Below are 16,468 nucleotides of genomic sequence, written 5' to 3'. Positions count from 1 at the left end.
AAAAATAAACTGATTAAATACACAGAGATGGAGACATTTCATGACATGCTTTAAACTAGTTGTTGAGCATATTTCATCATTAGTGATCCACGGAAATGACACAGACCAGCAGTATTTAAAGGATTTATTAATAAACAACATTAAAGAATGTTATACAATGTTGAACTGGTTTGTTTACATTTGAAAGGAAGTAAAACTGCTTGTACCAGTTCACCTGGTTTCTCCCGGTTTATATATATTCAAGATTTGTGTGTCTGATTTTTTAATTTATGTTTTAAACTGAATAATTTAGCATTCAGTAGTTATCTTTTTGTGGTATAAATACCATTTACACACCACCAATTTCAGTAAAGTTTCATTCAAAACAAATGGCCATCTAAACAAAGACAAATAGCACCTTTACAACAGGTATACCCCATATTTTGAATCATAACAACCCCCAGACATTTTCAAATCAGACCTGTCCACCCAGTTTAGGACACAAGCAAAAATTGATTGAATGGAAATTGAGATGAGCACATATCTCACATCGCAGTCAGACAGAGCAATTGCAAAAGGAGACACAAAGGTACATCATATCATGTCATTTCTGCCATTTCCCATCTTCTACATAACACTGTTCTGTACTGCCACAAACCAACAGTATGTCATAGTCCTGAAGTGATGGTCTCTGCCATCACTCATTCGAACTAGATCATTGTAGTGGGTCCAGGTCCTGTGATAAGTCTGATGCTTGTTTGCTGTGCTTCTCCTCTCCCACGGAAGTCCCATCTTCTAGCGGTAATTCCTGTCCAGACACTACTACTTTCAGGTCATGATTCCCAGCACTGGGCAGTGTGTTCTTCTGTGGTCGCGTCTGTGACTCAAATACAGGGTAGGCAACTATTTCCTGACATCCTGGAAAGGTCTCTCGGCAGGATCTAAAAAGCTTAAGTCAGGAGAGCAGTGACAGTGCATAGAATTGTCTCCACATAATGTGTGTTTTAAACTTTGCCGTATCTGGTGACATACTTAACAATGAACTGAATGCAACCAGTTACGGCTCACTGTTAAGTAGTTAAGTAAATCCATGAGGCAACAACCGATCCTAGGCCGGTGTCCCCAGGCCTCTCTCACCTGTTACCATAGCTGGTCTGAGAACAGTGGAGACAGTGGCAATGGCTGAGCTCCACACTGCAAGGCTCCTCAGAGCACTGAGAGGGCAACAGCTTCACTGGGCCTTAGGAGGACAAAATTAAACATAGGTCATATTTAACTGCACAACTAGATCACTAAAATAACACAAGGATGTATTTTTTGGAACATTTGAATGGAGTTAGAAGCTGTGGATGGATTAAAAAAAAAAAAAAAAACATGAACAAATTATACGGTTGCAAAGCAGAGTCTATGTCAGTGTTGCATATTGGTAGAGGAGATGAGTCTTTCCTGTGCAAAAAAGACATACCACAATTATGGCCCAAATCCTGATAGCAGCCACAGGTGTTGTGATGGCAGGTGTGCGGCAGGTGATGGAACTGAATGTGGTCAAAGCAGGAGAAGTCAGCGTTGTAGCAGCTACCGTCCGGGCATATCTGTGATGGTTTCCTCTCCAGATGTCTCTTGCAGTAGATGGCACACAGGAGCAGCAGGGCCAGGAGGACAGAGGCCAGGGCGCTGCAGATGACCGCTGCCAGAGCTGTGTCCCGGGGACTGGACGCCACAGATGACAGGGGCACCAGATTCACCCTGCTACTGCCTACACACACACACACACAAACACACACACACACACACACACAAACACACACACACACACACACACACACACACACACACACACACAGCAGGAAAGTTCATATCATATTTATATTCCATGTCAATTAACATTGTGTTTCCAAAATATAACTTCAAAAAATATATGGAATGTATATGGAGTGTTGTTGTTTTTCATCTCAAACATCTCTTGAATATTGTCAAATGCTTCTGAGCCCTGATGCAGTTGAGCACTTGTACATCTACCACTGTTTATCCTGAGGTTCAATGCTACACACCCACACACAAAGCCTTTAATCGATAGGTGAATTGTTCAGACACCCACATAAGTATGTCACAACACAACAATACAGATTTGTCATTTTAAGGAATCACTGTAACTGTGTGTAGGACTTAGTGTGTGGGAGTGTATGTTGCTGTGTTTGTACTGTGTGTGTGTGTCCAGAGAATCACTTTAGCAGTGAATTCTTCTCAGAGCCAAAGAAGCAGCAAATCAAAACTGATTGTCTGTGTCTCCCCCAAAGCCAATTATTCCTGCTTATCACTTCAGATAGAGGACAACCCTCTAAGGGGTTCACAAGGTGATCTCATCACAACACAGCTCTCTGCCAATAAAGAAACTTTATTGCTTGTCAAAATTAAGCATCAGTCAGTTTTGCTTCAAACCCCATCTCTCTGAAAAGGCATGCCTATTATACATGGGAATAGCTTGAAAGTGTAAACTATGGCAAGATCCCTCAGTTACAAGAAATTAGGCTAGTTATGCTCTCTACCTTTTCCAGAATTGCCACCATGAATCAAATGCCCTGCATCACAGACCAGAGGTATGTAGAGAGAGGTAGTGAGACTACACTTGGAACGCAACTTCACTCTAGGATATAACTACCTATTTGTTTCATAAGAATTTCACATTTAAACAGCAAGAGTGGAGTGGGCAATATATCAAAAAAGCTGGTCTAAGTGAATTCATAGGCAAAGTCTGAGCTCTGATGTTTCAAAGTGATTTTCAGTAATAAAGGGTTAATACACATTGGCCTTCTCCATGAAGCTACTATACAGTAGATAACAACACTGCACTGAATAAGTCATTGATTGTTTTCACTTAAGTCTGAATCTACAGAGTTTTTTTTCCCATACCTAACACTAGGTTGTAAGTCTGGGAAATGTTTTCTTTCCAACCGCATTTACCGTGACTGCCAAGATACACAGCCACAGAGAGGTTCACTCACTTGCCACCCTGGTCACACTCCATTACAACACAGTCATGGTGGGCATGATTTGATCAAACAAGAATTTCATTTGAGGCTGGTAAATAAACATATGTGGGTAAATAATAACAAAAACATGGTTTCATAGACTTGAAACTATCTCACATGTTAATTTTTAATGTTCATATTTCCTTTAGGGAATCTCAATGTGTCTTCTAGTGTGTGTCTATGAATCTGTGTGTATTGTAGTAGAGATGCCAATGCACCCTACATAGACTGAAGCACACATGATCTTTGAAAGGACTAAACCTTAGACAGAGCAGTTGCACAGATCAAACTGAGAACTCACAGTGAGGCTCATGGGCAGGAGGAGGAACTCCACAGGGTACACACTCCATGTCCTGAAACCCACTCAGCTTGGTTTTCCAAAAGAACCTGCAATGCAAAAACAACACCAATGGTGGTCCTTACTGCACTGGGTAACAAATTGAGCCATGCATGCATCATCCATATATTCCCTTACAATGCCTAAGTTGCAGGGCATGAGAAACAAAGCCCAAGTCCTCACAAATACCCAGCAGGCTGGTATTGGCAGACTAACTCACCCAGACAAACAGTCTCCACACACAGCATTGCTGGTGGCAGTGCAGTTGGTCCTCTGGAGGCGGTTGACGTGGGCACAGGCTAGACAGGGCTTGCATTTTTGGGCACTCGCACCGTCTTTGAAGCGCCCGGGTCTGCAGGGCACACAGCGGGCACCCTCACCATAGCTGAAGCCACATTCCTGGGGGGATTAACACAGGAGACCCAGCTGATGATGGGGAGTGGGGGTTCGGGGTGGGAGTGGGGGTTCGGGCAACCGTTAGGAGAGTAGTGCGGGGATGGAAAGAGAATGACAATAGAAAGCAAAAAAATAAGAGATTGACAGTGTTTTATTTTTTAAAGACCTGGTTTTGAGTGACACCAATATATCATAATTACTAGGCTTCAGCCCCCGCAGAAAAGCGGTAGAAAGTGAGAGACACATAGAATGGCAAGCCACAATGTGTCTCATATTCTGCCAGAAAATAAATAAATAAATAATAATAATAATAATATATATATATATATATATATATATAAAATAATTTTAAAAATAAAAATAAATAAGATATATCATTCATATTATTCTGATTTTGAGTCAGATATGGCTTGTAGTTCGATACAGAGCTGAATTCCATCACCATTGGTTCCTTTATCTCCTGTGGGAATCTTTATAAAACAAGACATGCTTTACAATAGCTTACAGAATGCTGCCCTCATGATTGGTTGCTGGGTTTCCGAAACAGCCGCCGTGCCTGCATCATGAGCAGCAAGTCATCTGTAACGCACGAGCAGTGAAAATCACTGACTGGAACAAAAGCCTTTTGCTTGTTAGGATCAAGGGCGCACCCTCTAATCTGTTCCCTCAAAAAGCCCCCTAAACTGCTAACTGCTTCATTGGTTCTCATTCTGACTTGAGGCAGCAGACTTTATCTGACATGATTAAAGTTGGGAATGGAGATTTCCTAGGTTTGAACAGTGTGCCTGGTTGGTAAACAGGCACAGCCAGAAGGCTTGTTAGTAAACCAACACAACCAGTCCAAGCCAAGAAACAACTCATCTGAATGTTGAGAACAGCATCAAAAGTCACCAGGCTGCCTGTAGAACAAGATTTTAACAGGAGCTACATCAAGAGCATGAACCGGTTGGCACGTAAGACCTCCTTCGAGCCTAAGCATGTCCTCCATCCAGAATATCAGCTCCTGCCATCAAAGAAACGCTACAGACAACCAATGTGCAAATTTAACCACTATGATTGAGCTTTGATTGTCAGGAGGTAACACAGCCTTGAGTCTCAAGTACCTGAGTCTGATTGAAATGCATATTTCCCCAGGGAGATAGCCCACTGTGAGCCTAGGAGCTACAGAAGGTACATAGTTGGAATACTTGTACATATTAAGTAGGTTCTGCACTAAACTAAAACAATAGTATTCACTATTGTATGAGAAAAGAGTGAAATGTAATACAACATTGTATACAATGTACATTGTATACAACTGCAATAACTCTACCCTTGTCAAAATAATAATTTAATAATAATCTCTATTTTTTTGCAGGTTGTCTTGTTGGAACCAGTGTGTTTGGAAGACTTGTTCTACAAACACTACTGACGCATGGCAGGATACTCACCAAGGATAGCTCCTGTCCAGGGCCACACTGCCTGCAAGGAACACAGTTCCCAGCTCTATCCTGGTACTCCTGTTCCCTGCATTCTCCAGCCTCCTCGGCTGCTCCATGAACCTGACCAAGGCAAACGGTCACAAACTTGGGTATGATATGATCTAGGCATAAACTTCATTTGACTAAAGGACCAATTCTTTCACACATACAGAGTGTGTCTTTTGGCAGATTCATTGACAGCATAATGGCAAGGCAACCTTTATTAATGACATCTCAATCAGCTGATATAACCATCTAATTGTGAGGGGCCACACTAGCTTTTTAGAGTGCAAATACATGAGCAGAAATTACCATGTAGGAACACAAAGTAATCAGCTCCAGTAAATGGCCCAGACTTTTCATTTTCCACTGCATGCTGTTCACGGGAGGATAGCTCAAATATTGTACTGTGTGGAGAAGACACTGTAATGATGAAGTTCCCACAAACAAAGCTGCCAATGATTGATTCAGAAGCTAGACAACTGTATTAATCAATCAACACATATGAATAACAATAATACTATGCACATGCAGACGGGGAGAGAGCAAAGTCAGAGTTTCACATTACAAAATATGTTTGCATTATTGCTGACCAAATAGCGCACATTTATCCTACCGACTTCAGTAGATGTTTCACTTACCAAATAGCCAATAGGAGAAAACAACAACAAAAAAACAAAATCCGTATGAGTATGAACTAACATCAGGCCTAAAAATGGAATAGTTAATATGATCCACCTGAAGAAGTTCGCAGTGTATACTGGTTGACTTTACCGCGTACACTTCCCAAATACTCCCGTCTCCGAAGTTAATTTTGAGCAGACAAGCGTCTTCACCTCGGAAAAAAATAGAAAGAAAAACTTCTGGCCAGACGTCACTATACTGGTAGCGTATCAACCTTCCCCTAAACAGTGAATGCGTTTTTCTCTTCATGAAAAAATATCCATAGTAGGCGTATTGCAAAGCTGGATACAATAGAAACCCCTAGAGTACCTTATATGGCAGACTCTTAGATATGATAGTAACAATGTTGTTTTAAATAGCGAAATAACTTTATTAAGAACATTTACTTAACTTATATTTTTCGAAAAGGCACCTTGAGACCAGAGACACAACAACCATCAATATTATGTCCAATGTGATATTATGCAGATGAATACAGATGTGTGCAGGGGACAGATTCCAGGTAAAAATAAAAAAATAAAAATGAATATTTTAACAAATAAGAACGCCCCAGCATACAGTGGAGTGTCAACACTTCAGACTGTTCTCATGACAGGTGGAGGTCAGCCCAGCCTTGGACAGGTACAGTCTCCCATCAGGACAAACACACACTTCATACAGTTCCTCCCGAGGGCTTCTGCTCTCTCCCTCTCCACTCGTAGGTAACCTGGGCAGACGCACCGTCTTAGCATCCAGAATCAACTGCAGAAAAGACACATTCACTCTGTGCACTATTCATGGTGGGACACATGACAAATAAACAAAACAAACATGGCAGATAATTGTATTTATTATGTAGTAGGCATACTGATCTTAAAATGGAAATGTATTCTATTACAGACATGGAAGTGTCAACCGCAGCCTTACCACTCCGTCCATAGAAAGTAGAGAGATGTCCGTGTTGGACACAGCCTTAGCGCTACCAGACACTGCTTTAATGTGGACTCCTTTAGGGGCGTCCAGGTGGAGGGAGCGAGTGGGGGCCTCCAGCCTGGACAAGACAGGAGAGGGATATAGTCGTACATTTACATTGTCAAATAAGACAATCGGCGCATGTGTAGTACAGCTCACAAGTAGAGGGCCTCAAATGAGTGATTCGAGACAGACCTTAGGTACAACTGCCTATTTATTAACCGTTAACATCAATGTTCCGTCAGTTGATGCTGTCAAAGTCTGATGCATTTCAGTTCTTCATATCTACGTGTCACTGTTTGAAGTCTCAGGATCAGCATGTACAATGATAAGCCTGTGGGTGGCTCATAAATCATATATTCCCGGTTTAGAGGGGATTTATGTTTATTCCACATGAGGGAAAAAAAAGTACAATCAAGTTAATCAATTACAATTCTGAACATTATTTGAATTGCATGACTTGTAAACAGGCAGCTGCTGGCACGCATGTGGACTCAAACAAATTCACTGCGGCTTTCACAGAACAATATGAGCCAATGACATGGATATTTATGCCAATCTGTTGCCACGAGACCCCTGGATCCCACTAAATAAAGAAAAAAACAGCTTAACATCTCTCTGAAGGCATATCTTAATTAAAAATGCAAATTGGATTCCCTTATTTTCACAACAACATTTGTGATCTTTTACATCGCCAGAGTGCCAATGAATAGAGAACTTCTGACTTGCATCTGCCCACTCATGTACAAGAGAGAACAGAGGGTTCTGCTCCCACCCACTGGCAATGCACTGAGCGTGTGGCAAGGATTTGTATTCTCAGGTGTTAAGGATTTGTATTCTAAGGAGGAATGGGCACAGTGCAGTGTGAGGACCACAGACCAGGCTGGAGGGGGAGATAACAACACCCAGGAAACTAAAGAAATGGGGGACCTTGTCTGTTACACCTGTGCACTCACTGTTGCCTCTGCTCCATTTATATTCTAGAGGCAAGGCATCTAAGAAATGTTGTTCTGCTGGATGAAATATATAATGAATGTGAAATGACCAGCATGCAATTGCATGGAAAACTATCATTAGGTCCCAAAGCTTCACCTCAGGTCTTTGGAAGCCTGTGCTCTGAGCAGTGGGGTCTCTAGGGAATGTTCACATTCTGCACCTCCAGACCCTGGGAAAAGAAAAACAAGAGCACTGCTCAGTTGACATGCTGTTCCCTTCCACAGGGTCAGATGCAGTATGAACCAGTACAGCAATAGTCACCAACCCTGGTCCCAGAGAGCTGCTGGGTTTGCCTGATTTTGTTCCAGCTTTGCACCAACACACCAAATTCAACTAATCAAGGTCTCAATTCTCGCTTGATTAGCTGATTGATGTGTATTGGCGCCAGGCTGTAACAAAACCCTGCATTCCCAGTGGCTCTCCAGGACCAGGATCAGAGTGGACACACCACTGCCATACTGTATTCTTGAGTGTGACATTTCAACATACCTGGAACTGTGAGCTTCTCTGCTCCGACCACCGCCTCTTCCACACCAGCAGAAAATAGCAATGTCCCCGTGCTCGATATCACCTCCAAGTGTTGTCCTATGGTATCTACTGACTGGGGACCTAAAGGAAATAATAACACAAATAAGACGTTTAACACTTAGAAGTCATGTAGATGCTAATGGGCACAATGTTGACTATCTATCATGTACAGCAGTGTGGTGAGTGTTCTGACCCAAAACAGCTACTTCCAACCTTCCAACAGCTACTTGCACATTGGTGGTGGGTGTTGAACGTTAACCCCTACAATGTGGAACACTGAGATTTCGAACACAATAGGAGCTTTATGAAAGTGATCCATTGAGATTGTTAATGAGGACCATTACCATAACACATTTAGATTTCATTCAGACCTCAGGAGGCATACAAGGAGCAGGCAACACCATTTAAAGCTGCCCTCCACTGACACACCACTTTGTTAAGAAACGTGTGATGTTGCAGCTTGTAAAAGTAACCGAGACACTTTTGTTAATGGACTGGCCTTAAACAATTAGTTCACAATTAGTAAAGAGCAATGACCATGAATACATTAGTCTCGGAGAATGAATGTTGATCTGCTCTCACCTTTCTCATTCCCACCCTTCTGAGTGTTAATGAAAGGGTATGTATGCGCACGCGCACGCGCACGCACACACACACACACACACACACACACACACACACACACACACACACACACACACACAATCATTGACACACACACACACACACACACACACACACACACACATTTTATACTTGCCATCAATTGCAGAGATAATAAAGTATTTATCAAATGCATTTGAATGGCCATAGGAAGAAAATGAATATTTTGGAAGGCCCATACTAGGGCAGTAAAACCATCCTATTGGATTATTCCGGGTTGCCTCTAGCCTTATTGATATCTGCCATTGCTCATAAATCCACATTTATGAGTCCAGCAGGTCTGAATCGTATCAGAACCAAAGCGAAGCAGATTCATACTTCACTGTCGGTCTGCATCAAAGCCATTACGGAACCCAAAAGTATCATTTGGGAGCCTAAACAGATTGGGATTTGATTTAAAAAGTGGACTCTCACCCAGAGTAAGTCTGCCTGACACCCCTCCTCTCCCATCGCAGGCTTGGAGTGAGATATTCTGAGACTCTGAGTGGACAAACAGGGAGGTGTCCTGTGAAGAAAGCAAACTGTTTAAGAGCAGTGTTACTCTGCTCCGATGAAGTAAGACCACTGAGTAAAACAGGATAGACACATCAGACATCACGGTCCAAGCATGTTGCTTTCACTACAACCTACCTGTTTGGAGCCGATCTCTTGTACATAGAGGTGGGAGAGAAACTCGGACACGCCTTCGAGTCTCACTTGTTCTGATGTTATTCGCAACTGCCCCATTCCTTCCTGTAGTAGTGATAAGGCAAACCAACTTGGTCTTCACTTCTTTTATACAAAAAAAGGAGAATGTCAGCAGAAAAGAAAAGAATGACTCAAGTCATTATTTTCTTTCCTCTGTGCCATTGTGCTATGCTGACATTCACCTCCAGGAATTCAAGTCCCTTCATCATGCCTCTGAAGTGTTTTATGAGGCTGCCAAAAAGTCAGGAGGTCCAGTATTAAGTACATCTCACACATCTCACAGGCATGGTGTGATTGTAGTCCTGCATGCCTTTACAGAGGCTATGAAAAGAGACTTACTAGGATTGTGAACCCAGTAATCCACTGAGATGTCATGACCTTCAGATGTAAGGGTGTAAGGCTGAAGGCTACTCACAGTGTTCAGACAGGTGACCCTGAGGATCCACACGGTCAGGGAGAAGTTGACCACCAGGATGGAGAGCAGGAGCAGCACCAGCAGGTAGAGGCAGCTCTTCCTCCAGCCATAGATCCCCAGCCTGTGCACATACTGCTCCTCTGTGTCAGGGCCCACAGCCCCCTCTGCTGGTGGGGGGTACTGCTCTCCAACCATCAGCTGAGGAAAAACAATTAGGCATGGACATTTGGCTGAATATAGCTACAGGGAACACCAGAGATGCTGACAATCACAAGGGAAAGGTGTACACAATCAGTGCAAAATCAGACAGATCAGAGCTTGTTGTTTTTGTCTACCTGTTTTGTTGTTGTTGTTCTTGTTTTATCTACCAGGTGCATGGCACCTGTTCAGAAGTCAGCCCATTACAACTTCCCTGCTGTGTAAGCCTGACAGCCTGATGGTTGGGAGTCAGTGAAATTAATTTTAGAGTAAATGTGAGACCTAAAGCCTAACTTAATTTGCGATCTGTGCACTTTCAATCTAGATGCTAATCTAGCAGCAGTATGGGTAAATGATAGAAGGGATTGGGGTGGGATGGAAATGGTTCAGGATTGTAATGAGATGAATCATCTTGATGTGAGGAACTCCTAAAAAGCCTTAATAGTTTGGTGGAGGAGCTCCTTTGCGAAATCTCCCCATCCAATTACATGTCAAATCCCATTCAACGCATTCTAACAAGCTATTCAGCATGCCCTGGTTGACACAGACTACCATCGTGAAAATAAGTTGTCTTATAGGCAAGAAAGATCATGTTAAATGATAGCTTAAACCTTTACCTCATTAGGACTATTCTCATGATGGGCTGTATGCATTGTAGTTTTATATAGTAAAACAAACACAAATGCTACAGTATGAAATACTCCAATTAAATCCTGTATCACCTGAAAGTGAAGCTGAAGGATGTACACAAATGCAGACCAAGATGCAGCATGAATACTAGGGAAAAAACTATTGAATCTTCAGACGACTAAGCAAAGTCGTAAATCAACGGCAGGTTAATAAGCATTTCTTACCTTAAGTGTCAAAGTGCTTCCCTCAAGTCTTTGCAGAGGCAGTAGGGCTTGTGTGTAGCTCAGACAGTCATTGGACCTCCTTAAGGCAGTTAACAGCAAGATGCCCTGAATCGGCACTGATTCTGAGTGAGGCTTGGCATCTCTGCTTGTGAGGACTTTGCCTGCCTCTCTCTCTCTCTCTCTCTCTCTCTCTCTCTCTCTCTCTCTCTCTCTCTCTCTCTCTCTCTCTCTCTCTCTCTCTCTCTCTCTCTCTCTCTCTCTCTCTCTCTCTCTCTCTCTCTCTCTCTCTCTCTCTCTCTCTCTCTCTCTCTCTCTCATCACATGCTCTAGATGTCTACTTAACTTCTCTCTTTGTTCAGCCAGAGTTATGCAAAGGTATCCATTGGAGGTAAAAAAGCAGGTCATTATTCTCAGTCCAAAACTTTTTTTGCAGAGTAATAGAAAAACCAGTGACATCTTGTAAGCTATTGTTATGTTGCAGCTGCAAGGTTACTGATGTTACTATGACAAGATTTATATAAATCCAATAACCATAAAATGATTACATAGATTTGAACTGTTGACAAATATGACCAACTCCTGTCAACAATTCAACAATGAAAAGCTACATTTACGCTCTTATTTATTGCACAGGGAGTTTTTAATGGCACTGTTGACGGTTAACATTCCTTCTCACGTTCCCTGTTAACACGAAGCCCGTCTTTCAGGTCAATCAGTCAATCAGTTTCCTCCTAATAGTGACATACCCATCCAATGCAATTAGGCTACTGTAGGCTATTGTTGTTGAGCATATCACCATGTTCTACCGATTGAGGAGCGGGCGCTCTAGAAAATAAATGATGTCAAGTAATATTGGCTGTGGATAGGCTATCTTGAGCAATCTGGCGTGGGATATGATGTATCCACACAAGCTGCGTGACTTTCTTAGTCGTAGAATTCGTCTGACTCCGAGACCGTCACTGTCCCTGCAGTGTCGCTAGCTGCAAAAGCTTTAGGCTACCTAAAGCTACGTGCGCATTTTAGGACATTTAAATAGATGATGAAAAACAATCACAATCCCAGTCAACTACTCTCTAGTTCCACTTGAGAATGAGTTACATGATGCCTTTGTGTAATTTCGTGTCAATAACGCGTTGCTTATTCAATTTCCCTGTGAGCTCTTTATCAAGACAAACATGCCAATCCTTTGAGCCTCGGCGCCGCTACGGGTGGACAGGTTTATTTGATTTCAAGTTTAAGCACAACAAATTAATTCAGAACGTAATTTAATTTTGAGAGGTTGCTTGCACAGCTGTTCATCCAGCATACACGCACTAAAGAGGCAAGCCACTTCCCCCATAGTCAAGTCTTAATCCTTCAACCCGAGATGTTGTTGCCTGGGTTACACAACTGTACCTAGGGTGTAGACAGGCCTGCTAGGGGAGTGCATAGTAAACGCGACAAAACATTTACTTACATAGAAGTTTATCCCTGGGAGGCCAGACAGTATGAAAACCTATAATTTACACAACTACATTCACATTTTACATTTATGGCATTTAGCAGACGCCTTTATCCAAAGCGACTTACAATACATTTGTTTAAGTAAGTGAACCATCTATCCAACAATCATAAGACAAAGTAATCAATGTTCACACCAGGGGCCATACGCAGTCGTAATGCCAGTAGGCTCTTTTTTTTAAATGTATTTTTTAGCAGGAGAGAACTTGTACAGGGGGGGTAGCAGGGGTGAAGAGGTCTCTAGGGTTGGGGTTAGTATAGGGGGGGTAGTGAGGGTGAAGCAGTCTTTAGGAGGGACTGTTAAGATGTAGCTACTCCCCTTTATAGGGGGATAATATTAGATGTCTGTCTTCTTTCATAACCAGTGGGTTTAAATACATGCCTTGTCTCACAACATGTTTATTCATTTATTTTATTCCTAGTCATTCCTATTGTTTCAATCAACGAGCCTCATGTTGCTCCAAAAAGCCCCCTGCTGGCACACATTGATAAGTTGTCTGATACATGCATTTTATAAATTCACACATTTATAGAAAAAAAGCTTTCCCATGACAGAATGTATATCAGTTTAATTATTTTCAGTTACAACTGTGACAGAGCATAACTCAAAGCCGAATAATGAACAGACAATTCTTAGATTTCTGTTGACTTTATTTTAAATCTACAAAGATCTTCATTCAGATGACGACTGGTGCCTGAAAGAAACAAGAAATCTGGTTAAAATGTGACTCACATGGTTGTGATCACTGGCAATCAATTAATATTTACATATGACCTATGCTGTATAAGCTTAAACACCAAGGGTATATTATACATGGGCCTTCGAAGTATGGCTCAGGAATTAAGTCTTGACTGTACTGCAGTGTAATCAAAAGACTCACCTTCTCATGCCTTTTCTGCCTTTTCTGCTTTTTCAGCCTTCTCTGGCTTTTCAGCCTTCTCCGGCTTCTCATCAGGACCACCCTCCTCATCGCCCTTTGTGTTGCGTGTGTAGATCACCTGTGCTCTGTGTTTTGACACCAGCCTGATCATACCTGTGGGCAGCAGAATGAAAGAATACAGCAGATCAGAGTTGCACATGAGCACCCTCAGTACTCACTGTGACATGCACTTGTAATTATTTCATACATTTGTGCACTCAAAATACAATCACCAGTACATTCAGATGTAACAATGACAGGCGTGACATCCCTGCAGTCGACTGCCCAAAACAATACACCTTCTGATTTCTCATAGTCAAGCATGGTGTTGACAAAGTGCTTCTACCTTTAGCGAGCAGTTCTTGGAGAGCCCTCCTGGCAAGAGAACCTCTTATCTTTAGCCTCTCAGATACCACAGCTGGCGTGATGAGTTTGTAATTGGGAACTTCTTTCAGCAGCTTGTCGTAGGTGGCCTTGTCGAAGAGGACCAGGTTGTTGAGCTTATCCCTCACCTTTCCTTTGGACCACTTCTACTCGGGACAAAGAACAGGCCAGGCATTAATACAGGGGCATTACATTTGGCATTTAGCAGATGCCTTTATCCAAAGTGACTTACTTAAACAAATGTATTTGTTGTAAGTTAATCATCTATCCATCAGTCATCATAAGAAAAAGTAATCAATGCTTGGACCAGGGGCTATTGGCAGTCAATGTTAGAAGGAGGAAAATTAGTTGTTTTTTTTATGATGAATACGTTCAAACTCATCATTGACAGTGAATATTCAGGGCATAACAGTGACCTGAACTGATCTACCACACCAATATACTTTTCAATGTTGAGTCACTTTCGCAGAGTCTGCTGGTGGGTTTAGAACATTATTGATAGACATCTGCTAGCCAGCAATGGCTGAGCTATTCAGCAAGCATGTAGTTACCTTCTTCTTGGCCTTGCCTCCAGATTTGTTGGCATCCTTGTCTTTTTTGGCCTTGCCCGAATCCTTGCCTTTCTTATCGTCCTTTTTGGGCGGCTGTAAAGAAATAATTAAATGAAAAACACGAACGACTACTGTTGAATAGACATACGTGTATGCATGATCGAGTACAGCAGGCCGCAACTCATAGCTAGCTACCAGTTAGCCAAAGTCAAGCAGCCGTCGATTTCGCTTCGGCTAGTAAGCTACATGGCTAACTCCCTGTTAGCGAGCTGCGTTGAATTGAACTATTGTAGCATTAAAATGCTTTTTAAGTGTGTTATCTCATTAATTTACCAAATACTAGTATTCAAGTGTGCAACCACAGTAGTCAAATGTATAAATATTTCAATCGTTTTATGAGGAAAATTAAATGTTCTCTCCAACATGCGCTCTTACCATGTTGAGGCAACACGAGTCGGTTCAGAGAGAAAGAACTTCAGTTGCGCATGCGCATTTAAGTGCAGAAACATTACTTCCTGTTACATTTTTTATTATTTTACAATACAACAAAACAACAATTCCATCCAGACAAAAGAACAAACATAGTAACAGTCAGGACAGCTACAGCATATCACTAACATTTTACACACATGACAAATTAAAAATGTCAACTATCACAATAGTGCGCTTAGCTTTCTGTTTGTACATTCACGTTGTATAAAAACAATGTGTCCGTTCCAATTTAAATAGATTAGGCTATACGTCGATATATTTATTGTCCATTTAATAAAAAATATACGTATATCATATGTTTAATACAAAATATTACATTGGTTCATTATCAGTTAGATCAAAGTAGAGCATTACATCCAATCAAGAGGGTTATCAAAATAGAATTAAGAAATTCATTCCAAATAAAATATAGATAGATCCATAGATACATTTTTCCCAGGGGGAATTGCAGTTGTGGCAATTGGTCAGACAAATACATATATAGTTCACAAATACAACGGTCAGTGCTCATTTAAATGTGAATGACGGCACTGCCAAAACCGATGAGTAAGAGTTTCAGGCTCACAACCTCAGTTACACATTTGCTATCTATATCCAATCTAATCTATTTATAACAAAACTCTTTACAGGGAAAACTCTGTGAATGATTTTGTAAGATACCTCCTTAACTTTATTGGTGAAGCAGTATTGACTAAATGATAACATACTTTGTTCCAATTTACTTTTGAGGAGAGTTGCATTGCAGGCCATTATGACAGGAGGAATAGAGACACTTTGAGTCCCCTAATGTATTGTCATTACACTATAGGTTTTAAATATCAATGCCAACTAATAAAATAGAAGCAATTAAGTATTCTATACATTCATTAGGGGTTTCACTATAGTCTCTAAATAGGCATGTAGCTCCTTTGGGAACAGCATTCACAACCATTGCAAATGTGCTTTTTCTAGTAGTATCTGCATACTCACACAATTTCTCTTCATTAGCCTATTCAATAACTACTTCACCCATAAGTTACCGTTCTCCCACCAGTCTTTTAAGTAATAAAGTCTTATTCCTATATCATCTTTGTTATTCCAAATAGCGTACTAATCAGGGTGCTTGTGGAAGTAAGCAAGTCCTGAAATGTTAATTGCTAAGGTCAAAGAGCCCCATGTTGGTGTCTGGTCTCTGGTCTCTGATGGGCCTTATTCTGTTGTGTACAGGATAAAGGCTAAGATAGATGGTCAGAAACCTGAAGGATGAATTAGTTCACACATTATTGTTGATGTTATTGCATATCCAGCCAAAGGCTTCGACACCAATCAGTGTTTTAGGCAAGTGGTAATTTTTTTTATGTTTGTTTGAGCCTCAAATCCTTTTAATATTACTTAAGACAATCAGAATATAAACCTGCATCCCTTCCAATCCTCCAACGGTAATCCTTTTGTGATGTCATAGAAC

General features: G+C 41.4%; 3 protein-coding genes across 6 annotated transcripts; all 3 read right to left on the bottom strand.

The window, feature by feature from the left end:
• Positions 1-109: 109 nt before the first annotated feature.
• LOC310801406 (tumor necrosis factor receptor superfamily member 19-like) lies at positions 110-6,009 on the bottom strand. Of its 4 annotated transcripts, none has more exons than XM_083665419.1 (8): positions 5,843-6,009; positions 5,514-5,624; positions 5,172-5,282; positions 3,566-3,744; positions 3,310-3,395; positions 1,445-1,735; positions 1,117-1,219; positions 110-920 (listed from the first exon to the last, which is right to left on the bottom strand). In XM_083665419.1, exons 1-8 carry the CDS (start codon positions 5,903-5,905, stop codon positions 695-697), a joined length of 1,170 nt encoding a protein of 389 aa, XP_083521545.1. In that variant the 5' UTR covers positions 5,906-6,009; the 3' UTR covers positions 110-694. The 4 variants fall into 4 exon arrangements, with proteins under 4 accessions (XP_083521545.1, XP_083521546.1, XP_083521547.1 ...); XM_083665420.1 differs by having other exon boundaries at positions 5,514-5,608; XM_083665421.1 differs by having other exon boundaries at positions 5,514-5,577.
• Positions 6,010-6,452: 443 nt separating this feature from the next.
• On the bottom strand, positions 6,453-10,320 carry LOC310816536 (gamma-sarcoglycan-like; the record flags this gene model as incomplete). The annotated part of the gene is made up of 7 exons (XM_083686787.1): positions 6,453-6,626; positions 6,792-6,915; positions 7,929-8,001; positions 8,322-8,441; positions 9,438-9,528; positions 9,654-9,755; positions 10,126-10,320. The coding sequence occupies 7 exons, from the start codon at positions 10,318-10,320 to the stop codon at positions 6,453-6,455; spliced, it is 879 nt and encodes a 292-aa protein (XP_083542913.1).
• Positions 10,321-13,231: 2,911 nt separating this feature from the next.
• On the bottom strand, positions 13,232-15,002 carry rps25 (ribosomal protein S25). Its single transcript, XM_083691607.1, has 5 exons — positions 14,968-15,002; positions 14,533-14,625; positions 13,944-14,127; positions 13,559-13,711; positions 13,232-13,372 (listed from the first exon to the last, which is right to left on the bottom strand). Exons 1-4 carry the CDS (start codon positions 14,968-14,970, stop codon positions 13,563-13,565), a joined length of 429 nt encoding a protein of 142 aa, XP_083547733.1. The 5' UTR covers positions 14,971-15,002; the 3' UTR covers positions 13,232-13,372; positions 13,559-13,562.
• Positions 15,003-16,468: the final 1,466 nt, after the last annotated feature.

The sequence above is a fragment of the Argentina silus genome (assembly GCF_951799395.1).
Source record: "Argentina silus genome assembly, chromosome: 2".
NCBI lineage: Eukaryota > Metazoa > Chordata > Actinopteri > Argentiniformes > Argentinidae > Argentina > Argentina silus.
Note: the sequence above shows the minus strand (reverse complement) of the source record. Positions and strands in the feature narration are given on the sequence as shown.